Source organism: Eubalaena glacialis, chromosome 6 (genome assembly GCF_028564815.1).
Source record: "Eubalaena glacialis isolate mEubGla1 chromosome 6, mEubGla1.1.hap2.+ XY, whole genome shotgun sequence".
Lineage (NCBI taxonomy): Eukaryota > Metazoa > Chordata > Mammalia > Artiodactyla > Balaenidae > Eubalaena > Eubalaena glacialis.
Genome location: NC_083721.1, coordinates 60,843,395 through 60,869,689, shown reverse-complemented (window position 1 = coordinate 60,869,689; position 26,295 = coordinate 60,843,395). Strand labels below are relative to the sequence as shown.

The 26,295-nt window shown below is 38.1% G+C and overlaps 1 protein-coding gene across 1 annotated transcript in view; it reads left to right on the top strand.

The window, feature by feature from the left end:
- The window catches only part of CFAP44 (cilia and flagella associated protein 44), a 144,683-nt gene extending 118,830 nt beyond the window's left edge, over nucleotides 1-25,853 (top strand). Inside the window, exons 27-35 of the mRNA XM_061193078.1 lie at nucleotides 2,746-2,949; nucleotides 3,925-4,120; nucleotides 12,650-12,760; nucleotides 14,071-14,201; nucleotides 15,271-15,387; nucleotides 16,297-16,498; nucleotides 20,334-20,494; nucleotides 22,028-22,162; nucleotides 25,632-25,853. Coding sequence (XP_061049061.1) covers nucleotides 2,746-2,949; nucleotides 3,925-4,120; nucleotides 12,650-12,760; nucleotides 14,071-14,201; nucleotides 15,271-15,387; nucleotides 16,297-16,498; nucleotides 20,334-20,494; nucleotides 22,028-22,162; nucleotides 25,632-25,805 — 1,431 coding nt within the window. The 3' untranslated portion in view covers nucleotides 25,806-25,853. The remainder of the gene's footprint in view (nucleotides 1-2,745; nucleotides 2,950-3,924; nucleotides 4,121-12,649; nucleotides 12,761-14,070; nucleotides 14,202-15,270; nucleotides 15,388-16,296; nucleotides 16,499-20,333; nucleotides 20,495-22,027; nucleotides 22,163-25,631) is intronic.
- Nucleotides 25,854-26,295: the final 442 nt, after the last annotated feature.

The window sequence follows — 26,295 nt, the reverse complement described above, 5'->3', positions numbered from 1 at the left end:
AGGTAGATTTATTTCTAGGTATTTTATTCTTTTTGATGTGATGGGAAATGGGATTGTTTCCTTAATTTCTCTTTCTGCTAGTTCCTTGTTAGTGTATAGAAATGAAACAGATTTCTGTATATTAATTTTGTATCCTGCAACTTTACTAAATTCATTGATGAGCTCTAGTAGTTTTCTGGTGGTGTCTTTAGGATTTTCTGTGTATAGTATCATGTCATCTGCAAACAAGGACAGTTTTGCTTCTTCTTTTCCAATTTGGATTCCTTTTATTTCTTTTTCTTGTCTGATTGCTGTGGGTAGGACTTCCAATACTATGTTGAATAAAAGTGGCAAGAGTGGGCATCCTTGTCCTCTTCCTGATCTTAGAGGAAATGCTTTTAGCTTTTCACCTTTAACACATTTTTGACCAGAGGCATATTATGGCCACAGGCATTAGTTTCTGCAAAAATCCCCCAGTCAATAATGTGTTAGCTATAGATTTGTAATATATGGCCTTTATTTTGTTGAGGTATGTTCCCTCTATGCTCACTTTCTGGAGAGTTTTTATCGTAAATGGATGTTGAATTTTGTCAAAAGTTTTTCTGCATCTATTGAGATAATCATATGTTTTTTATTTTTCAATTTGTTAATGTGGTATATCACATTGATTTGTGGATGTTGAATTATCCTTGCATCCTTGGAATAAATCCCACTTGATCATACTGTATGATTATTTAATGTATTGTTGGAATTAGTTTGCTAATATTTTGTTAAGGACTTTTGCGTGTATGTTCATCAGTGATACTGGCCTGTAATGTTCTTTTTTGTGTGATATCTTTGCCTGGTTTTGGTATCAGGGTGATACTGGACTCATAGAATGAGTTTGGAAGTGTTCCTTCCTCTGCAATTTTTTTGGAATAGTTTTAGAAGGATAGCTGTTAACACTTCTCTAAATGTTTGGTAGAATGCATCTGTGAAGCTCTCTAGTCCTGGACTTTTGTTTGTTGGGAGTTTTTAAAATCACTGATTCAATTTCAGTACTGGTAATTGGTCTGTTCATATTTTCTATTTCTTCCTGGTTTCGTTTTGGGAGATTGTACATTTCTAAGAATGTACATTTCTAAGATTTGTCCATTTCTTCTAGGTTGTCCATTTTGTTGTTATATAGCTGTTAGTAGTAGCCTCCTATGACCTTTTGTATTTCTGTGCTGTCAGTTTTAACTTCCCTTTTTCATTTCTGATTTTATTTGTTCGGGCCCTCTCCCTTTTATTCTTGGTGAGTTGGGATAAAGGTTTATCAATTTTGTTTATCTTTTCAAAGAACAAGCTTTAGTTTCTTTGATTTTTTTTCTATTTTTTTTAGTCTCTGTTTCATTAGATTATACAATTCTAGGATTCCCCTTAAGTGTCTAGGACAATGCCAGACATATAGTAGATATTCAGTAAAAAGTTCTGATTGATTTAATTTTAACTAATTATTAATTTAACAAATGTTTATTGGACATTCTATGTGCAGAAACAGTGCTAACTAGGTAGTAGGGATGAAACAGTTGTCAAGTCATACATGTTCTCTATCCTATAAAGCTTACAGGCTGTGAGGGGTAGTGAGAATAAAACAAGCATAACCCTTACAACCTTGGACACCTATGTGGTATAGTTGCAGAATGGTGTTGCACTGAAGAAAACATAGTGCTTCCTCCAAAGAAATTTAAAAATAATTCACATTTGTTGAACAAACATTAAAGTGGAACCCACTTAGTCTACAGTCATACATTAAAAGTTTAATTTTTCTTCTCCTTGGTTTGTTGGTTTTTTTGTTTTTGTTTTTTAGCTCTCTGAAATTCTCCAGCAGTTTCACAGACCCAAACCCACAGATATCTTCCTCTTCTCAGCCCCAGGCTGAGCCCTCACTCATTATAGGCATTTGATAGTTGAGGCTCCCCATTCAAGTACAGCCTAATGAAAAACATGGAATGGTTTGTCTTTTTCCTGTTGTACTAGTTTCATTGGGAGAATCAGCCCTTTGGGCTCTCTGTTGATCTCTTCATCTCCTTTGGGATGGGGCAAGGGAGATGCTGTGTCAAAATCAAAGTAAACCTGAGGATTTAAAATCATTTGAAATCGCAGTGGAATAAAGTTTAGACCAGGACATGAGATATTTGGGTTCTTATCCAAGCTCTGTAACAAATTTGATCTCAGGGAAATCACTTTTACTCTCAATTTCTTCATCTGTAAATAAAATAAGAAGATTGAACAGGTTTCTTGTGGCTCCACAATTATATTTATCTATTTAAAAATATTTACTGTTCTGTAGATTTGAAACTTTTCAAAATAAGAAGGTGAGGAAAATATTTTTTTAGTGCTTACTGTGTGAAGGGCGGTGTAGAGATACCGTGGGGATAGAGTGGAGACAGACACAATACTACCCACACAGAGCTCACAGTCTCCGATTTAAACCAGCAAGAAGGACATTCTTGATCAATGGCTTAATCAATGGTGAAGAAACAGCTCGAAGGACTGCAGTTACAGAATTCCTACCACTTAATAAATCAGTTCATCAATGGTATTAAATGTACATAAATTAAATTATGTGACTGTATACACACACGTGTGCCCCACCCACCCACCCTTGTAATTCTCCATCCATAATAAGGGCATAATAAGAAAATGCTTTTACCCAAACAAATCAGTATTGTTGGATAGTTTTAAAAATTCATGTACCTATTTTAAACTTCTAACATACCCTCAAATCTTTTTCTACCTCAGATCAAAGAACTGATTGTCACTTTTGATGCAGAACTCCGTCTCCTGAGACATCAGAAACTGAAACTAGACACTCAGATGAAATTATCGGACCTGCACCATGTCACATTATTTCAAGAAATGCTTCTCCTGAAGAATTTTGAAAAACAGGAGAACATACTTCAAGAGCGTGTTAATTCATTAGACAAAGAGGAACAGGACATGCAAGTATGAATGGGCAGAAGTATGCTAGCTGGCTACAGCCTTAGTTATGGAGGGGACTTGATTCTTCTTTTCTTTCTTCTTCTCAACTTAATTTCCCCCCTTGTTGTAGTCCACATCTCTTTCATGTCTTCTCTTCCTCCTCCTTCTCCCCTTTATTCTTGTTTGCTCTCTGTTTTTGGTAGCCGTGCTCAGGGAGAAGTGAATCATACTTTTTAATGAATTTGATCTGATATTTTGTAAGGTAGGAGAATAAATTTTTCAAAAGTGACCCTTATGTTTAGTTTACCTATGGATTTCAAAATTAAAAGTCTGTTTTTGTTGTCAGTAGCTATCATGTGAAGTTGAGTTTTGATTATATATTATCCTTATGAACGAACATACTTGGAAAAGAAGTTGGTAAATTTCTTAAATATTATAGCTAGTTTCAGAGTAATAAATAATTGAATAGCACAGGAAATTAAGTTTATTTGTTACATATATGTTAAATTTAAAGAGATTAATTAGACCATCTATCTTTGTCTCAAAAGAAGAAGGATTGTATTAGATAATACATACTCAGTAGTGACGTCAGTTTTTAGGTATATCAGCTTCACTAAGAGCGGATGTGCCTTTTTGTTTTAGTTATCTTGTATTGATATGAAAAAAAACTTTTTTGAGACCACGCATGGAAAAATACTAGCTGATATCCACATATCAGTAAAAATTTCAATTTACTTAATTTAATTTCTTGAGGAAGTTAAACGTCAAAGAATCGATCTTATCTGATTCCGAACTTAACTGATTTTCACAAAAGAATTATAAAATTTTTTTCAAATAAATGAATGACTGCATTCAGAAACATCAGAAATGTAAACTTCTATTAAGAAGCCTAAAAAATGTTTGTAGGCTGTAACCTTACATTGTAATGTACATTGTTCTCTGAACCTGGTTTATCAGAAATATTTTTTTTATCATTTGTTCTTGTTTTTGTTCGTTTAGTGGAAAATAAATGAAACTCTTAAAGAGATGGAAGAGAAAAAGAATGAAGTTGCCAAGGTCCAGGACGAAGAAAAGGCACTCTATGCTGGTTTCCAAGCAGCCCTTGGAGAAAACAATAAATTTGCTAACTTTCTCATGAAGGTACTAAAGAAGAGGATTAAGCGGGTGAAGAAAAAGGAGGTTGAAGGAGATGCTGGTTTGTATTTCTTTTTACGTATGATCCTATTTTTTTCTCATTAGCATGAAATAGAGAAACAACTAAGGGACATAGTACACCCTTTTATTTCACTACAACATAGACAATGTAGAGGCACTATGCGGATACAGAGGAGAGGATATAAACCTTTAGGTCTCTAACCATCTGGATTGTGTGTGTGTGTGTGTGTGTGTGTGTGTATCTGGTATAATATGTCATAGGATAATTTCATTTAACAAGCACATCTTTTCATATGTTTATTTGCCACCTGTATATCTTTGGTAAAATGTCTCTTCATGTCTTTTGCCCATGTTTGAATAGGATTGTTTGCCTTGGTACTGTTGAGTTTTGAGAGTTCTTTACATATTATACCTACTAGTCCTTTGTCAGATATGTGGTTTGCAAATATTTTCTCCTGGTCTATAGCTTGTCTTTTCATTCCCTTAACAGAGTTTGCAGAGCAATAGTTTTGAATTTTGTCCATGTCCAATTTGTCAATTTTTCCCTTAAAAATTTTTTTCTTCTTTTAAATTGAAGTATAATTGATTTACAATGTTGTGTTAATTTCTGCTGTACAGCAAAGTGACTCAGTTATACACGTATATACACTCTTTTTTTATATTCTTTTCCATTATGGTTTATCATAGGATACTGAATATCATTCCCTGTGCTATACAGTAGGGCCTTGTTGTTTATCCGTTCCATATATAATAGCTTACATCTGCTAACCCCAACCTCCCACTCCATCTCGCCCCCAACCCCCTCCCTCTTGGCAACTACAAGTCTGTTCTCTATGTCTGTGAGTCTGTTTCTGTTTCATAGGTAGGTTCATTTGTGTCATATTTTAGATTCCACATGTAAGTGATAGCATATGGTGTTTGTCTTTCTCTTTCTGAGTTCACTTAGTATGATCATCTCTAGTTGCATCCATGTTGCTGCAGATGGCATTATTTCATTCTTTTTTATGGCTGAGTAGTATTCCGTTGTATATATGTACCACATCTCCTTATTCCATTCATCTGTTGATGGACATTTAGGTTGTTTCCATGTCTTGGCTATTGTGAATAGTGCTGCTATGAACATAGGGGTGCATGTATCTTTCTGGATTAGAGTTTTGTCTGAATATATGCCCAGGAGTGGGATTGCCGGATCATATAGTAATCCTATTTTTAGTTTTCTGAGGAACCTCCATACTATTCTCATAGTGGCTGTACCAACTTACATTCCCACCAAGAGTGTAGGAGAGTTCCCTTTTCTCCACACCCTCTCCAGCATTTATTTTATTTTATTTTTTTTAATTAATTAATTTATTTATTTTTGACTGTGTTGGGTCTTCGTTTCTGTGCGAGGGCTTTCTCTAGTTGTGGCAAGCGGAGGCCACTCTTCATCGCGGTGCGCGGGCCTCTCACTATCGCGGCCTCTCTTGTTGCGGAGCTCCAGACGCGCAGGCTCAGCAATTGTGGCTCACGGGCTTAGTTGCTCTGCGGCATGTGGGATCTTCCCAGACCAGGGCTCGAACCCGTGTCCCCTGCATTGGCAGGCAGATTCTCAACCACTGCGCCACCAGGGAAACCCAGCATTTGTTATTTATATAGTTTTAATGATGGCCATTCTGACTGGTATGAGGTGATACCTCATTGTAGTTTTGATTTGCATTTCTCTAATAATTAGTGATGTTGAGCATCTTTTCATGTGCCTATTGGCCGTTTGTATTTCTTCTTTGGAGAAATGTCTATTTAGGTCTTCTGCCCATTTTTTGATTGGGTTATTTTTTGTTGTTGAGTTGTATGAGCTGTTTGTGTGTCTTGAGTTTTTCCCTTTTTGGATCTTGTTATGGTGTCAAGTCTGAGAACTCTTTGCCTAGCCCTAGGTCCCAAAGATTTTCTCCTATTTTTTTCTAAAAGTTTTATCATTTTACATTTTAAGTTTAAGTCCGTGATCCATTTGGAGTTAATTTTTGTATAAGATGTGAAACTTTGGTCAAGGTTTTTTTTTCTCCTAGGAATCTCCAATTGTTCTAGCACCATTTGTTGAAAAGGCTGTCTCTCTTCCATTGAATTGCTTTTGATCTTTGTCAAAAATCATTTGGGCCTATTTGTGTGGTTCTATATCTGGGTTTTCTGTTCTCTTCTATTGATGTATGTGTCTATCTCTCCACCAATACTATAGTCTTGATTATAGTAGCTATTGAGTTCTGAACTCAGGTAGACTAATTTCTCCCAGTTTATTCCTTTTTTCAAAATTGTTTTAGCTATTCCAGCTCCTATATATTTCCATATTTTAGAATTTTTTTTTCTCAAACTACAAAAGATCTTGTTGGAATTTTGATAGCAATTGTGTTAAACTTCTATATCAATCTGGGGAGAATTTGCATCTTTACTGTGTTGAGTCTTCCAATGAATGAACATAGTATGTATTTATGTAAAGCTTTGATTTGTCATCAGCATTGTGTTTGCAACATACAATTCAAGTTCATGTTTTGTTAGATTTACACCAAAGCATTTCCCTTTTTTTTGAGTAATTTTAAAAGGTATTTTGCTTTTAATCTTGGTGTCCACATATTCATACTAGTATATAGAAATATAATTGCTTTTTAGATGTTTATCTTATATCTTATAATCTCGCTTATTAGTTTTAGGGTTTTTTGTTTGTTTGTTTTTGGCTGCGTTGGGTCTTCCTTGCTGCGTGCGTGCTTTCTCCAGTTGCGGTGAGCGGGGGCTACTCTTCGTTGCGGTGCGTGGGCTTCTCATTGCGGTGGCTTCTCTTGTTGCGGAGCACGGGCTGTAGGCGCGTGGGCTTCAGTAGTTGGGGCACGAGGACTCAGTAGTTGTGGCTTTTGGGCTCTAGAGCGCAGGCTCAGTAGTTGTGGCGCACGGGCTTCATTGCTCTGCGGCGTGTGGGAACTTCCCGGACCAGGGCTTGAACCCTTGTCCCCTGCATTGGCAGGCGGATTCTTAACCACTGCGCCACCAGGGAAGCCCAGTTTTAGGGGTTTTTGATTGATTCCTTGGGAATTTCTATCTGTAAAAAGGGGCAGTTTTATTTATTTCTGGTCGGTATGCCAATTACCTTTTATTGCCTTATTGCACTGGTTAGAACATCCAGTACTATCTTGAAATAGAGTGCTCAGAGCTGATATCCTTGCCTTAGTCCTATTTTAGGGGGAAAGCATTCAATCTTTCACCATTAAGTATGCTACCTGTACCATTAAGAAACACCTGTAAGTGTTTCATAGATAGTCTTTATCAAGTTCAGGAAGTTCCCCTCTGTTCCTATTTTTCATGAATTTTTATCATGAATGGGTGTTGAATTTTATCAGATGCTTTACTGCATTGACAATTACGTGATTTTTTTTTTCTTTAGCCTGTTAAGATGGTGGATTATATTGGCTGATTACTGATTACCAGATCAGACTAGCATTTCTGAAATAAATCTCCCTTGGTGTGATGTAAAATTCTTTTTATATATTGTTGAATTCTACTTGCTAATATTTTGTTAAGAAATTTTATGTCTATATTCATGAGGATCATTGTACTGTTTTTGTACTATATTTATTTGGCTTTAGTATCAGGAGAATAATAGCTTCAAAATGTGAATTGGGAAGTCTTCTCTCCTTTTTGATTTTTCTGAAAGATATTGTAAAGAATTTATGGCAATTCTTTATAAATGTTTGGTAAAGTTCTCCAGTGAAATTATTTGGGCCAATGGATTTCTTCAAGGTAGTTTTAAAATTAGAATTTCAATGTTCTTAATAGTTACAGAACTATTCAAATTATCTATTTTATATTGGGTGAGTTGTGGTAATTTGTATTTTTTGTGGAATTGGTCTATTTCACCTAAGTTAGCAAATTTATGTGCATAGAGATGTTCATTGTATTTCCTTGTTATCCTTTTAACATCTGCAGGGTCTGTAGTAATATCACCTGTTGCATTCTCGATATTGGTAAGTTGTTTCTTATCTTCCTATTTTTTTTTTCAGTCTTGCTAGAGGTTTGTCAATTCAATTGATCTTTTTGAGAACAAATCAGCTCTTTGTATAAGTGATTTTCTCTATTATTTTTCTGCTTTCAATTTTATTGATTTCTGTTATTGTCTTTACTATTAGCTTCCTTTGGGTTTATTTTGTACTCCTGTTTTTAGGTTTTGAGGTGGGAGCTTAAATCATTGACTTGAGAATTTTTCCTCTTTTCTAGTTTAGTACTATAATTTCTCTCTCAGCACTGCTTTAGCTGTATTCCACAAATTTTCAAGTGCATTTTCATTTCCATTCAGGTCAATGTAGTTTTAAAATTTACATTGTGACTTCTGGGTCCCATCGATTATATACAAGTGTGTTGTGTAGGTCCAAGTGTTTTGAGATTTTCCTGTTATCTTTCTGTTATTAAGTTCTAGTTTGATTCCATTGTGGTCAGAGAACACACTTTGTATGATTTCAATTCTTTTATATTTGTTGAGATTTGTTTTATGGTCTGACATATGGTCAATCTTGGTGTATGTTCTGTGGGCACTTGCAAAGAATGTATATTGCGCTGTTTTGTGTGAAGTGTTTTATTACTGTTAGATTCTATTTATTGATGATATTGTTCAGGTCTTCTATATCCTTGCTTATTTTCTGTATAGTTTTTGCATCAAATGTTGAGAGAGGGGGTGTTGAAGTCTCCAAATATAATCATGGATTTGTCTATTTCTCCTTTCATTTTTGTCAGTTTTTACTTCACATATTTTGCAGCTCTGTTGTTTTGTGAATACACATTTAATATTGCTATGTCTTCTTGATGGATTGACACTTTTATCATTATATAAGGTCTTTTTCTGTCTTGGGTAATTTTCTTTGCTCTGAAGTCTATTTATCTTATATTAGTATAGCCAGTCCTGCTTTGCTTTGATTAATAGTTGGATAATATGCCTTTCCCCTCCTTTTAATTTCAACTTGACTATATAATTATATTAGAAATGAATTTCTGATAGACAGCATATGGTCAAATAATGTTTTTCATCTACTCTATCTTCTAATTGGTATATTGAACCACTTACATTTGATATATTAGGGCTTAAGTCTGCCATTTTATTTTTTATTTGTTCTTATTCTCTGTTTTCTGTCTTTGTTCTTTTTCCTACCTTCCTGTGGGTTACTTGAACATTTTTTTTAGAATTCCATTTTAATTTTCTCTAGCACTTTTTAATGTATCTCTTTGTATCCTTTTTTTAGTGGTTGCTCTATATATTATGGATACATTATATATACATAATTTATCCCAGTCCACCAGTGTCATCATTTTACCAGTTTAAGTCAAGTATAGAATCCTCGTCTACCTTTACATCTCTTTATCTTCCCTATTTATAATATGGTTGTCTTAAATATTTCCTCTACATACATCTAGAACCATATCAGACAATGTTATAATTTTTGCTTCAATTATCAAACATAATTTAAGCACTTGGAGGAGGAAAGCCTATTGTATTTATCCATGTTTCTGCTCCAAGTTTCCTGTTTTAAAAAATAATTTCCCTTCTGTGTAAAGAATTTCTTTTATCCATTCTTTTAGGGCAGGTATACTAGTGGCAATTTTTAAAATTTTCCTATAATCTGAGTATGTCTTGATTTCGCCTCTTTTTCTGAAAGACATTTTCACTGGGTATAGGATTGTAGGTTGGCATTTCTTTTCTTTCAGCATTTGAAAAATATTGTGCCAATTCCTCTGGTCTCCATAGTTTCTGATGAGAAACCCTCTGATATTCAAATTGCTTATCCCCTTTTCTCTGTTTGCCTTCAAGATTTTTTTCTCTTTAGTTTTCAGAAGTTTGACTGTGATGAGTCTTAGTGTAGATTTTTTTTGGATTTATCCTCTTTGGAATTCATTCAACTTAGCCGTAGGTTTATGTCCTTTGCCAAATTTGAGAAGTTTTCAGCCATTATTTCTTCAAGTCCTTTTAAAGACCCCCTCTTTTCCTCATTCCTTCATGCGACTCTGATGGCATGAATGTTAGACCTTTCATTATGGTCCCATAGTTCCCTGAGGCTCTGGGGTTTGGGTTCTGTTTGTTTTTCCAGTTTGTTTTCTCTCTGTTGTTCAAATTGGCTACTTTCTACTGTTCTATCTTCAAGTTCACTGATTCATTTCTCTGTCCCCTCCGTTCTGCTATTGAACCCATCCATTAGTTTCTATTCTAATTATTGTATTTTTCAGTTCTAAAATTTCCATTTAGTTCTTCTTTATATAAATAAACAAATAGGCTGAGACTATTTATTTGAGGCATTGTATTTTTTCATTTGCTTCAAGTGTGTTCATAATTGCTCATTGAAGCATTTTTATCTTGCCTGTTTAAAGTACTTTGTCAGATAATTCTAACTTCTGTCATCTTAGTGTTAACATTTATTGGTTGTCTTTTCTCATTCCATTGGAGATATTCTTGGCTCTTGGTATGATGCATGACTTTCAGTTGAGAGCTGGAAACGTTCATATTATGTATGAGATTCTGTATCTTATTTAAATCTTCTGGTTTACTTGGCTTTCTCTAACACTGTTCTGCCGGAGGAAGGAGTGGGTGCATCCTCCTTACTGCCAGGTGGAGGTACTCAGCCTTTTTTTTCACCCAAGGGAAGGGAGATCTCCTTACTATTGTTGTGTGCAGATGGGAGTCCCAGCTCCCCACAGAATCTCTACTGACAGCATGGTGAGGTCATTTGGCTAGAGAGAGCAGGTTCTGGTTGGGCCTTTCTTTATCTGCACCTGTTGGTGTTTCAGGTTGCTTAGTCTTCTCCACCTCTGAGATACAGGGCAAAAAAAAAGGCCCAAGGAACTCACCACAGTGTTGTTCCTCAGGGTTCGAGGTGCATAGTAGGTCTGCCTTCTTCTTTCCACTTCTCAGAGTCTTCCTGTGTTTGTTTTACATATAATGTCCAGGGGTTTGGGCTGTATTTAGTGGGAGGAATAGGGGAAGTAGATCTGCTTCATTTTCCTGAAAACAGAAATCTATGTAAGAATTTTAAAGCCTAATTTTAAACTTTGCTGATTTATTTCATAAGGTGGTACAGATCACTTGTAGTCATTTTAAGAGACATTTTAATTTTTTTAATTAATTAATTTATTTTTGGCTGCGTTGGGTCTTTGTTGCTGGGTGCAGTCTTTCTCTAGTTGTGGTGAGCGGGGGCTACTCTTTGTTGCGGTGTGTGGGTTTCTAATTGCGGTGGCTTCTCTTGTTGCGGAGCACGGGCTCTAGGCATACGGGCTTCAGTAGTTGTGGCTCGTGGGCTCTACAGTGCAGTCTCAGTAGTTGTGGCGCACAGGCTTAGTTGTTCCACGGCATGTGGGACCATCCTGGACCAGGGCTCAAACCCATGTCCCCTGTATTGGCAGGCGGATTCTTAACCACTGTGCCACCAGAGAAGTCCTGAGACATTTTAATTTAACAAATCTTCTAGTGAGTATAAGGTCCACTTCTTATCTCTATTTTTTGATGTTCCATATAATAGAAATTGCCAGTTGTTCACACATGGGCTCAAGGTGTTTTAAAAGAAAATGGGGTTAGAGTTGAGTGGGGGAGGTCTACAATTCCTTATCCAAAACTCTTGGTAGCAGATGTATTTTAGTATTCAAAAAATTTTATAAAATATATTAAATATGACATTGTTAAAGGAAAAAAATCATTCATGACACTTGTTAAGAATAAGGCAGACTTTATTCAGGGGGATCACTATAATGGGATTTTGTAGTAGGGGAGAGATCAGCTCAACTCTGAATACAACAAGGCAAGTGGATTTCTAGCCAAGGAGCACGGTCAGGGTTAGTTGATAGAAAATTACTAAGAGGTAGGGTAATTCTTTGCTAAACTGACCTAACAGGGTTTTTGTTGAAGGCAGGCCAGAGTGATAAGATATTGAGGGTAGGGAATAAGGAATTTGACCAGATATCAAGGGTGAGGAATTACTCAGCAGGACTCTTGCTAAAACTGAACTAAATGGGCCCAGGACAGAGCCCATTTAGTTCAAGGTCGAGGACTAGTCAGAGGACTCAGAGGAGTCTGACTCAAGTTTGGTTAAAGGCGAGAGTCTTTGTCAACTAACACCCACAGCAGGGTTTGGTGCAGAATGTCTAAATCAAACATCGTAATACTTCTGCAGCAAGACATGAATATTCACACTAAGTAGGTTAAGTGAAGATTATAAATGGTATTACTTCAGTTCAGAGAAGTTATGAAAATCTTCTCTGTTTTCAGAGCACTGTGATTTAGTAATTGTGGACTGTATAACCAAGTGTGTGTTAGGTGGGTCACAGCATAAGCGGCTTGGCAGCTTGATCTCAACACTCTCTGACTCAATGCATCGAAATTAATTGCACAACCTTCTGCAGGCATTTGAGTTTGTGGTCTCTGTATCCATAACCATTTTAAATTCTCCTAAAAATACTGAATAATTTCCTTATTTACCTGTTGTTTCCCTAGTAACTAACTCATTGAAAAATGATTTATTTTTAAAGTCTTAACACAGGAACTTCTCTGCTTATTAACAATGTTTCCCTCTCTCCTTAGATGAAGATGAAGAAAGTGATGAATCAAGTGAAGAAGAATCCAGCTTGGAGAGTGATGAGGATGAGTCTGGATCTGAAGATGAGGTTTTTGATGATTCTATCTGCCCAACAAGTAAGTGGGATAAAACCATGCATTCTCTGTTACGTGTGACTGTGGATTGATAATACCAAAAACTCCCTTTTTTTTGGTTTCTCGATTGTCTCATAATGATATTTAAGGAAAGGATGGCTCAATATGTATGAAGTATAGTCTAATGAATACTCTTTGGGGCTCTCTGGACAATTAATTTTCTGTTTCTTGAGGCAGCTATTTATGAGTACCCAATTAAATAATCTGCAGACAATCTCTAGTTGATTCAGAGTCATAAATTATGCAGAAAGTTTCATTTTATAGAGAAACAGAAGATTTATATATGTGTGTGTATATATAAAAATATATATTTAAGTATATTTTTATGAAGCTCTCCCTTTTTGCCAAACCATTCAGTTTTCATATTTCAAACCTGTTTTGTAAGGGCAATTTTTACATTTCCTGGAGGTGCTTGGCAATTTATATTCACTGTTTTCACTGGTGAAACCAGTCTGAAATATTCTTACAGTCCAATATTCTTATAGTCCAGACCAATATTCTTACAGGCTCAATACATGAATGGTTCAGTAGGAAAACTATTTCTTCTTGATCTGAAATTATTTTTCCTAGGTATTTCATATAAATTATAAATCAAATTTTAAAGTCAAATAAAGTTTAAATCTTGTTTTGATTTTGAAAATAAGAATCTCCTTAAAATCATATTTATGAGTGGAAGAAAGCTAGAAAATCTTTGCACAAGTAGTGCAACTTGTTATTTTATAGCAGGATTAAACGGCTTGAACAAAGGCTCACAGTTAGTTTAGTGGTAGAACTTGGGATGGAGCTATGGTTCCTAAATTCCGTTGTAGTGATCCATTATATTTTCACATTCTTTATCAATTACTCAGTGGATAAATGTGGCTGTCAGTGTGATATAGTGGAAATTAATACAGAGATACTGTACTTGAATCCCATTCTGTCACATATCGGCTGTGTGACCTCTCTGAGACTTATGGTGGTCGGGTGGTCATGACCTATAAAATGGGAACAATAGTCTCTACCTTGCAGGGCCTGTGAGCCTTGAATGAGATAAGGTACATAAAGGACCCAGCACCAAGCCTGGCTCAGAGCACTGCTCAGAACATCAATACTAGTATCATAACCACTATCATGATTATTAATACCATTAATAATTTCTACCTGGAATAATTTCTACCTGGAGCCCTAAGTGTGATGGAAACTTGCTGGAGTAGATGGACATTAATAATTCTGAAGCTCCAAAGTCCACACTTATTGTATTACTACATTCCCTAACAAATGGGGCCGCTTTATTGTTTTGACTGTCTTTTCAGATTGTGATATGGGTCTCTTTGAACTGGCCCTTCAACTTCGAGAGAAAAGGCTGGACATTGAAGAGGCCTTAGTTGAAGAAAAGAAAATGATTGATAACCTCCGAAAGGAATATGATACATTGTCCAAAAAAGTATGTTGGTCTGCCCTTCTCAGGTCTGTTTATCCTCTCCCAACAAGCTACACCTCCTTGCAGCTATAATATTGCTATTTCACAGCAATGGCATGAGTTAGGACTTCTGGTAAGAGAACAGACATTTCCCATGTTATATCCATTTACAGTTGTGGTTGAGGGGCCATTGCTCTTTTAATGACTGGGACTTTCTTTATCTAAATCATTGGCCTCCAAACTTTTTTGATTACATACTTCTATAAGTAAAAAAATTGTGAAGCACATATTCCCACAATAAATGTATATTTATTTATAAATTATATACATGAACTATTGTACTAATATATTTTATGTATTATGAAACATTTGCAAAAACAGAAATTAAAAAGAATAAGATAAAAATAAATAGAAATTGAAACTTCTTTCCGGACCCCAGTAGATCACTTTGACACTCTGGGGTGTATGTATTCCATGTGGGAGGCCACTAAGCTAAACTTCTGGTACAATTATATTGATTTTTCTGCTGTATCTGCTCAGTTTCCCTCTTAGGTATTCTTTCCTAGAGCAGCATCACTTGACTTGTATTCAGAAATATTTTTGATAGATTGCTTCTCCTCTTGAAAACGGAAATGATTTGGAAAACTTTCAAGTATTTTAGGAGATGAAGCATGTGCTTTAGAAATACTGTAGTTAGTAGTTTCATTACTTTAAAGGGCTTTTTTCTCTCGCTTATTGACGTCATTATGACCAAATGAGATTTGAACCATCCTGACAAAGACATTCCAGGCTGAGAGATGCTTTTACTGCAGAAAACAAAAGGGAGATGGGGACAAGTCTTCTGAGTTTTCATTCACAAAACCAATACAACTCGGGGGTCATTGGAACAATTGAAAAAGTGGTGTGGATCATGACTCAGCAGGAAGAGAATAATATATATTGCTGGGCTGCAGACTGGGATTGTCCATTTATCACAGCCCAACAAAGCAGATCCAGCTCACGCGTTTGCTTCCTCCCAGAAAGGCTTCATTTACCACCTCGGGTATATATTCAGTGAATCTTTTCAACATCTCACACATGGGGCTTTCCACAGGTAAAGATTGTGGCAACTAATCTGAACATGGCAGAGGAGGCCCTGGAGGCTTATCAACGTGAGAAGCAGCAGCGGTTGAATGAACTACTGGTTGTGATTCCTCTCAAGCTCCACCAGGTGACGGGTCTGAGAGGTTGCCCCACCCTGTCTGAGCAGGAAAGACATATGACACCCAGGCTTTTCCAGAGAAAAATTCATGGGCCACTATGGGGGAGAAGTGCAGTCCTTGGCTGAGAAATCTACCTGTAGAATGACACCCCAACTTTTCTTACCCCTTCTGAGATTGTTATAAAAGCATAATATGAAAACATGTATATTTCCCTGTGGTCCATTATCACTTTGAAAGTTGAATCATTTCAAGTCTGAAGAAATGAGGAGCCTATGACTTAAGGGAATGGCTTGGAGGTTGAAATCTTGGCTCTTGGACACATGTCACTTTTCACACCATCTTTAAGTAGACATGAACTAATGATGCAAGAGTTATCTTCACTTAATCTCTACTTGTTAATGAGGGAGCTTCAGATAAAAGGAAAATATTCTTTCTCTTCTTTCCCTCTCTTTGTTCATCTCTATATCCCGCTCAAACTACAACTTACATTAAAATGCAGAGATCATATCAGCGAAGGCCCATCGTACCACGTTTTGTCACGTAAATAGAGAAAGCTGTATGTTAGAAGAAAAACCTTAGAATGTTATGAAGAAGCTGTATGTTAGAAGATCAGCCTTACATACATCTTGTTTAACCTGACCCAAACAGGATTAGCCATCTGTAACAATTTGCCTAATATGCCCACCCTGAAATGTCCGTTCCATCCTTATGCAGTAGATATCAAGCATGGTCTTTTTGGAAAGAAGTGCTGTCCCAGAGGGACAAAATGTGACTTCTATTTGAAAGTGGCTTCCTGCTTTTACCTTACTCAGTGGTGACAAGGGACAGGAAAGAAGTGCTTCCCTTATGCTTTCCATGACCTTAAATTTAGCTTGATCTTTGTCTATTTTGATTTCTGTTTTGTTTTGCTTTTGTAGATAGAGTATGTGGTATTCGGAGAAATACCCAGTGATCTTTCTGGAACTTTGGTCTTTTCGAACCACTCCTTGGGACGACTGCAAGAACGAATTGTCCAGCTCCACGAGGAAAATTCCCAGCAGCAAAAACTTAACAAAGAATGCCGGGAGAGGCGTAAACAGCTCACCCGAGAAAAGAGAGAGATGGCCCGAACTATACAGAGTGAGTATTAAGCCCGTGGCTTAGTTAGTAATATTTACTGATTAGAGAGGGAACTGTCAAGTGACCATCTCCAACTCTGAAAACAGTAGGTCATCACAGATCGGAACCACTGAGAGGAAATAACACCTTCCCATCTTCCCACTTACTCGCTCTCCTGATTCTATCAAAAGGTCATTCTCCTATTTTAAAAGGATAAATATTTTGTCACAGAAATGGTTTCTTGCAATTTTTAAAGGTTTTATGTATAACAAATTATAGAATAATACAGCAATAGCCCCTGTACCCACTAGCAAGCTTAAGAAATAAAGCATTGAAGATACAACTGAAGGCCCTTCTCTTTATAATACTGTTCTGCTCTCTCCTTCCCCAGGATCAACCACCAGGCACGTCCATATACATATGGATGTATCCACACACAGTATACAAAGCGCCTTTGCATGTTTTTAACTGTAATATAATATTATTCCTATCATTTTGCAGTTCACTTTATTAAACCAGTTTTGGAGAGTAATCCGTATTGCTACAGATAATTACTCATTTTAACTGGTACTACAATATTCCATTGTAGGACTATAAAGGAGTTTTTCTTCAGTCTCTTGTTGATGGATATTTAGGGTACTTGTAATTTTTCATTATTACAGACAGTGTTACAGTGAACCTTCTTGTACATGTCTCTCTGTGCATGTGTGGAAGGAGGTGAGTCCCCAGGACTGGGGGCTCTGGGTGAGAGGCGTGTGTGTGCATTTTCCGCTCTCCTGGGTATTGACAAGTTGCCCTCCAAAGTGGTTGTACCCTTTTCTCTCCCTTGGCAGTGTGAGAATTTCCTGGGCTCCATAGTCTAATCAACACTTAATACTGTTAGACTTTCATATTTCTGCCAACCTCGTAGATGTTAAAATTGTATTTCACTGTTTCCTTAAGTCCTTGAGGTTGAATGTCTTCACATAGCTTATTTGCTGTTTATTTGTGTTTCCTTTTCTTGCCTGTCATACACTTTGCCCATTATTTTACTTCTGTTTTTTTATTTTACTTATTGATTGTAGGGAGTTTTTTCCTATATTTTATGTCTTTCTTTGTCCATTACATTCACTTCAAATCTTTTCTAATATGTGTCTCGCCTTTTTACTTTATTTAGTGTATCTTTTTGGGATACAGACATTTAAAAATCTCAATATAATTAATTTTATCAATCTATTTCTAGTTTGTTCATTTTGTGTGTGTGTGTGTGTGTGTGTCTGTCTGTCTGTCTGAAGAAATCCTTTCCTATTTTGAGGTCACAAAGATATTTTTCTATCGTTTCTTCTATTAGTAGTGTTCCTCACATTTACGTTCTTAATTCAGATGGAATTGAGGTGTATAATATAAGATGTATGGAGTAAAGACAATTCTTTTAAAATACATTTTGAATATTTGATATATGGAACATATGTGTAAGTGATGAAGTATTCCAACTTTAATAACAATAATATTACCAATACTATAATAGCATCTACTTTAATGCCACAGACCTGTACACTTTAAAAAGATTAAAATGGTACATTTTGTTATGTGTATTTTACCACAATTGAATAATATTTTTTAAAAGAAAATTTGAAAAAGAAAAATAATGGGAAGAATACAGTGGTCAGTCAATCCAGGTTGCTTGGATTTGTAGAGGTCAGTTTCCGATGAGTGATGATGGTTCTACCCTCATGGGTGGGTATATAAAATTATATAATCCATGGCTGGATTATAAAAATTTAAAATACATGTTAGGACTCTATGTTTGAATAACACTTATTTGAAACATAGAGTTTTCTCAGGTACAAACCTTGAGGCCCCAGTGTTTCTCACGTAGTTCACATTCCTTTAGCTTCTGTAGCCTGTGAATGTTGAATGTTGTTTATATTTGGAAATACTATTTGTTAAACCAAGGAACAAACTAGTATGAAAATGAGGAAAGAAGCTTACTTCCATCTGAGTAACCTCGCAGTTTGGAAAAATGTGTGAAGAAGATGAAATGAAATATTCACATTTCTGCAATGTTAGTTGAAATTAAAAAAAAAAAAAGTCCCATGTGGTTCAAGTTTTATTCAGTGACTTTCAGTTCTTCTCCTACCCCCGGTCCGTTTTCTGAAAGCAAGTTGTGAGTCTGGTTAAAGACTGATCTCCTAATTCTGAAGGTGAGGCTAGGAGTGGGTTCCTTTCCTGTATCTCAGAGAACAAACGCTTACCAGTGTTGAGAAACACCACAGTCACTCACTGTTGCCTGCCTCCATCCCTAGACCCAGTGGGGAAGAAGAGGAGAGTCTAGAACATGGGGTGGGGAGGTAAGTTCTCTCCTTTTCAAGGAGAGCACAGCTTGCAGCCATGGGGACAGAGGATGGGGAGTGTTCCAGAAGCCTTTATGTCCCCAGGGAACACTAGCTGGCCTAATTGAGTCAGGAGAAGGATGTTGTTAGGCTGGTTCCACAGTGGGAAGGGCAAGGACCAGAGTCCATGTCCTAGTACATGAGGCTGCCTTGGGAGAGGGCACCCTGTTATATGGGGCTAGCTAGGGGAAGTCAAGGTTCTTACTGAGGGAGGCCAAGCAGGCAGCCACAGGCTAGCCACACATGTGCAAATAATCCAGTCATTTCATTTGCATCACTGATTATCATGGCCACCGCATGACACAAGTCCATGGGGCGCCACTCACATAGAATAGAAATGAATAACCCTCCTTGGATTGTGCAAAATGGCAGCCATGCTGATTATACCATTATCATTCAGCCATAACGATTATACCTGAATACGAGTTCCTGTACTGTAACAGAATTGCATCATCTTGTCATACCTTAGGGCCTTCAGACTTCACTTAGGGGACTCTGGTGACTGAGAAAATCTTGTTACAAGATTATACTTTCTTGGGGAGTTCAGACTCCACAAATGGAATTTTCTCCAGGTTTTCCAGTGTTCACACGTTGAGGAAACACAGTAAACAAAAGTAAAACATATTGCATGTTAGATGGAGATGACTGTTACGAAGAAAAAATTAGAAAGGGACTGGGAAAGAGTGCTGAGGTCCATAGGAGGCCAGGGAAGAGCTCCCTGGAAAGGTGATATACTTACTAAGATGTGGTTCTCCCTGGTTAGGGGACAAATTACACTTGGTTACACCTTCAGAAATGGGTGTTTTGGAAATGAGTCTTTCACCAGTCTCACAACTTGTTTTCAGAAAATGGGCTGTGTGGAGTGAGCCATGTGGCTATTTCGGGAAGAGAATTCCAGACAGTGGAATTCCAGACAATTCCATATGAGAATATCCAAGTGAGCCTGGAATGTTTGAGAAGGTTGAGAAAAAGGTGTCTGGAGTAAATGAGGAGAGAGGTGTGGGAAAGGAGGTGGGAGAGATAATAGGGGCAGGGCAGGACAGGTAGGACCTTGTGAACCACTGCAAGGATTTTAATATTTTTACTTGGAATAAGATGGAAACTTCTGTTCAGTGACTGTTCTATTCTCAACACCAGATGTTATAGAGATCAGTAATAAAACATTAAAAACTGAAGGCATCATAATCCCATTGGGGCCCATGAATAATCTGAGGGGGGGGCAGATCAGAAGGTGTAGCCAGTTGGGAAAGATGAGTCCCTTTTACACAGGAATTTGAAGTAGATGAAAAGACAGTAGAGCAATGTGCATTCTAAGTGAGGAAAGTAGTAGGTGAAAAGTCACAGAGGAAAACCTAACTGGTAACGTAAAATCTCTTATCATCTTCTTGCAAAAGCTGTTCCTTAGAATGGTATTGGTATTGGTATTATTCATTTAATAACAGTGGGATCTGGTGAACAACCTGACAGTGACTGTCTTCTTTTAGAAATGCAAGAAACAGTCAGTCAACTAATGGTCAGCAAGTTTGGCCGTGTGATCAACCTAGAAGCCCTTCAGACACTTTCTGTGAATACAACACTTGAAGAACTAAAGATCAGAAAACTTCGAAAAGAGCTATCGAACGCAAAGGAAATGAAGATGTGGGAGGTTAGGATGAGAGGGCAGGGGATCCACTGGGTGGAGGCAAGAACTCCTGGTGAGCTTTCAGTGGTTCCTGCGAAGCATCTGTACAGCTGGAGACACGTGTGTGAGCCCCACTTGGTTCCTCCATGATCTTAAGCCTGTCTCGGCTTTCTTACCGTTCACTTAGTTGAGCCACTGGTCTATCTTGGGATGAAAGCACTAGCACTGGGTCTGGGGTCCAGGATTCATGTAATATGATGGCAAAATGGCATGAAAGATTACAGAGAGATTCCACTCTGAGGTCTGCATTAATGTATAAACGTTCTAATAGTGTTAGACATGAACTGCTATACTCTGAGGACCTAATTGTATTATTCTACATAGCTTTTGCATGCTGTTTCCATTCTGGAAATTAGAAAAACATCTCTGAGTAATACATTTTATTACAAGGTATATACTATTTAGCTGGTAGGGTCTTAGAAGGTATTAAATGCCTACACTGTTCCCGGAGCCATGAGATGAGGCAGTACCCCAGTTACAGCCTGATTCAGAGACAGGAACTTTTACAAAGATGTTATAAGCCCACAAATAACTATGGCTTCTCCAGTTTCCTGTCTTCACAGTAGATAGGGAAGGAGGAGAGGTTCCCAGCGCTAATCTTTTTTTTTTTTTAATATTTATTTATTTTCCTTATTTTTTGGCTGCGTCAGGCCTTAGTTGCGGCACACGGGGTCTTTGTTGAGGCATGCGGGATTTTTTTGTGACGGCGCAAGGTCTGCTCGGGTTTCTCTCTAGTTGTGGCGCGCGTTTTCTCTCTCTCTAGTTGTGGTGCGCGGGCTCCAGGGCACGTGGGCTCTGTAGTTTGCTGCACGTGGGCTCTAGTTGATGTGCGCGAGCTCAGTTGTTGCGGTGCGTGGGCTTAGTTGCCCCATGGCATGTGGGATTGAACCTGTGTCCCCTGCACTGGAAGGCGGATTCTTTACCACTGGACCACCAGGGAAGTCCCTCCTAGTGCTATCTTATCTCATCTTTTCTTATCGAAGATTTGACACTGTACTGTGAAGAAACAAATTACTTCAGTGTTCGTGTCAGTGGGACTGGTCCCTATCAGGGTAATGCTGGAGATAATATGTGCTATCTAAAATAATTTGTTGGAGTAATAGGAGAACAAAGGAAAGCCACTGGCAGATGTATGGCCATTCAAGCCGGTCACCTTGAGGATCCTGGGCCAAGACTGGGGAAAAAGCAATACAGGAACATTTCCTGCTTAAAGGATCATTCTCCCTTTTAATTAATGAATACCATCACTCAGTATGCACACTAATGTCATTTCTCAACAATGGAGTGATGTCTATCTTATTTTTGCCTACTTTCATCCTGCTTACATTCTTCTTTAATCAAACCAGACCCAGTGCACTTGCTTCTGATATTATTGGCTTATTGTATTTTCCTATGTGCATATCACTCCATTTGTCTGACGGTTTTGATCAAATCCGGACATTAATTTTTCTGTTTCCTCATTCACTTAATCCATTTTGCATATTTCTGCCCTGGTAGGAAAAGATTGCTCAAGTGCGATGGGAATTGATGATGAAGACAAAAGAACACACCAAAAAACTTCATCAGATGAATGATTTATGTATTGAAAAGAAGAAACTTGATTCTCAGCTGAATATTCTACAGAACCAGCAGGTATGTTCCTTTTCTTCAGACCTTTTGTCAGAATTTGGGATGTTCTATAAAGGGAATATCAAGTGCTGGTTTTTAAACAAACCTTGATCTTGGACGTTTCTGGTCCACTTGGGTCCCTGAGGACACTCAGTTGATACTGTCTACATTACAATGAGCCTGAGGGACTAGCTTTACTGTATGCCTATTGGGTGCCATGAATTCATACAAGTACTAATGAAGGGATTTGCCTTGGCCCTTGGAGAGGTAATGTTATTTAGGTGTAAATAATGTTATCAACATGCTCCCTGAATTTGGTGTCAAACATCCATTTCCAATACAGGTTTACTTCCTTTGACCTAAAGCGGGCCTCCTGAATTACGGGAGGCCACATGTTACTTATTAAAACACTTGTTACTTTTCACGGCTTTCAACTTGCTTGAGGCTAACCTAGTAGTACTTAATACACAGTATGTGGTAGATAATACTTATTTATAAAGTTTCACCCTATTTAAGCCTTGCCTTCTGGGGACATAACACATGTATGGCATATTCTGAACTATGTGCTATAATCTTTTAATAGTACCTGCAAAAATGCTGTTTGTTTGTTTTTTTTCTCTTGGTTTTCTTTACTTTTCTTTAAGCGCCCAGGAAATGTTCTGAGCCAGGGGTTCTCAAAGTGTGGTTCCCTGAAGAACAGCATCTGCCTCGCCTGGGGAACTTGTTAGAAATGCAGATTCTCGGGCTCCACCCAGATCTACAGAATCAGAGGCTCTGGGGGAGGGGCCCAGCAATCCAGAACAAGCCTTCCAGGTGATTCTGCTGCATGCTAGAGCTGAAGAATCACTGGTCTAAGCAAAAGTCCAAAAGAAAGAATGAATAAGAGGCTTTGGGAGGTTTACAACTAAAATAGAGAGGAAGGCTAGAATCTGAATATCAAAGGCCCTTTATCCACTAAAGAATTTTTGAGGGAAGAGTCACAGCAGTATTCAAGAGGGGTGATGCCTAGACAGAATCTTCACAGAGTCGTCAGTGAGTAAACATCTGTTGACTTGATGGGCTTTGAACGTCCAGACACTTTGGAGAGGAAAGAGTTTGGAGGCAGATCAGTTGACTGGGAAAGGAAATTAATTGTGTAGGTCTCTTTACATAGCATATCTTTATATATATAGCTTTACACGTATGGTCTCTTTCCATTGGCTGTCTCATTGAATCTTCAAAATACCACTTTCCAAAGCTCAGAGTGGTGAAGTAACGCGCTCATGCTCTCAGAGCTAATGCGTGCAGAAGTGTCTTTTTTTTTAACATCTTTATTGGAGTATAATTGCTTTACAATGTTGTGTTAGTTTCTATGTATAACAAAGTGAATCAGCTATACGTATACATATATCCCCATATCCCCTCCCTCTTGCATCTCCCTCCCACCCTCCCTATCCCACCCCTCTAGGTGGTCACAAAGCACCGAGCTGATCTCCCTGTGCTATGCGGCTGCTTCCCACTAGCTATCTATTTTACATTTGGTAGTGTATATATATGTCCATGCCGCTCTCTCACTTCGTCCCAGCTTACCCTTCCCCCTCCCCGTGTCCTCAAGTCCATTCTCTACGTCTGCGTCTTTATTCCTGTCCTGCCCCTAGGTTCTTCAGAACCAATTTTTGTTTTTTTTAGATTCCATATATATGTGTTAGCATATGGTATTTGTTTTTCTCTTTCTGACTTACTTCACTCTGTATGACAGACTCTAGGTCCATTGACCTCACTACAAATAACTCAGTTTCGTTCCTTTTTATGGCTGAGTAATATTCCATTGTATAAATGTGCCACATCATCTTTATCCATTCATCCCTTGATGGACACTTAGGTTGCTTCCACGTCCCGGCTATTGTAAATAGAGCTGCAGTGAATGGGAAGTTTGTTTTTAAACTGAGGGCCGTCTGCCTCCCAAGCTGACTCCATAGCTATTACACTTACAACAATCTAGGCATGGATTGGGATGAAGACGGCAAGGACAAAAAACCAAGGGTCAAAGACATTTTAAAGTAAGAAGAGCCAAAATTTGTTTGCATATGGTGAAGAGAATGAGGGAAAAGCTAAGGTGACTTCAGAGTGACTGTCTAGACTGACTGGGCATGAGGGGCCATGCATTTAGCTACAAGTAACCAAAAGCCCCACTTTTGGAGAGTAGCTTAAACAAATAGGGGTGCTTTTCCTCACTTAACAAGAAGTCTGCAGGAGATGACTGAGGGGTTTTAGTTTAGTGGGGCTGTGATGTCAGGGCCAGTATCTCTGTGACTCTCTCAGTGACTGAAGTTTCCTTCAGAGTCACAGACAGCTGCCCCAGCTCTGTGGTTGCTGCCCAAATGCCAGTCTCTTGTGTCCCTTTCATTAAGAAAGCAAATGTCTTCTGCTACGTCTACTTAGCCACTCCCAGCTGGAAAAGAAACTGGCTAAGGTTAGTGTTTAGTTTTCACAGCCCCTGAAGTGAAGGTGGGCGAGGGAGAAGAGGCAAGAAGGTACTGGGTAATGACAACCCCTACTTATGAGGAAGGGCTGCCATAGTAAGTGGGGTAACAGACCAATCATGGGCTTTTGGCTTCAGGGAACCCGGCTCTCATCCTGCTTCCAGTCCTTAATATTATGGTGACTTGGGCCAGTTCATAAACCTCTGTCAGTTTCTGTATCTTTAAAATTGGGATACCACCACCTGGTTCTGAGTTGTGAGGATCACGTGAGGTCGCAGACATAAAGCACCTGGCACAGAGAAGATACTAGGTGTTATGTCCCTTCCTTTAATGCATGTTCAGATTTATTGAGCATTTACTTATGTAACAAGTTCTAGGGCGGATGCTGGGTAGAGTGGTGAGATCCAGGCATACTGGGCTCTATTTCTAAGGCACAGGATCTAGCAAGAAAGATATCAAACAAGCACTTAGGTCAAACCATATGAAACTGCTACTTTTTAGGTTAAAAAATGGTCACGTGTCACAAATTTCAAATGGTTCAGTCTAATAACTACAATGATGTGTGATGGATGATTTGACAGAACATAGAGCAGGAATCCTAACCCAGCCCATGGGGTAAAGACATCCTCCCTAAAAATGATGTCTGAAACATGAGCAGGAATTGACTGGGCAGGGGAAGAAATCAGATGAGGGAATAAAGATTTCTTTTTTGGAAAACAAGATATGGGCTGTATAGGAAAAGGAGGTATCTGGCCTTTTAGAATTCCAGCGATGAGCCCTGTAGGGTATGAATGACTGACTGATAGCTAGCTTAATGAGTTACCCTCTAAAGGGGATTTGCATTTTAAGAGTTGCTTATTAGCTCAAAGGGACACCTTTCCAATGGTAGGATTTCAGTGGAGGACTTGAAGGCTTCTTAAAATCAGGAGTGATGGCTATTTAAGTCAGGCACACCTAAAAGACAAATTAAGACAGGGGTGTTTCCATAGTCCAAATGGTGCTTAAAGCAGGGAGGTGTTTTCTCTCAACAGGGCAACGCCTTCCAGGGCCCCCGGAAAGCAGACACTGTGGCAAGAGAGAAGGTCACTGAATTGATCCATGTCCAGGCCGAAAGGATTCTGGCCTTAAAGGAAGAGGTTGCTCTTTTGCGTAAGAAAGGTGGCCTTGTTCTCCCCCCAATTCACTCTCCACAAGAGAATGAATGAAACCCGTGGGCCCTAAGTTTGCTTTTTTCTCAAATCCAGCCAAGATTTCTGACACTTAATTCAACAGAAGTTCTGTTTCCTTGTCACCTGCAACAATCCTACTGTTTTAAAGTGAACTTATCTGAAAGTCTAAAACCACATCCAGTCATGTAGTTTTAATAACTTCCCCCCAACTGCTTATCTTAGAACTGACTACAGCACCCAACAGCTACTTACTATTGAACTGAACCATTGCAGATGTGTTTGGAACCAACTGGGTCGAATATGAAGTCTTAGGAGGCTGTTACCTCAAATCACCAGAAACCATCGGTAATATATCCTGTTTTAGGAAATTTATTTTTTGGTTATCTGAATTCTTAGCCATTGGCAAGAAAATTGATCATTCAGCAAACTATGAGAAAACTTCCTTTTCTTGGTCGTTGGATCCTTGGAAAATAAACTTTGATGTTATCAGGTATTCTCTGAGAGGACACAAGAGAAAAAAAACTAT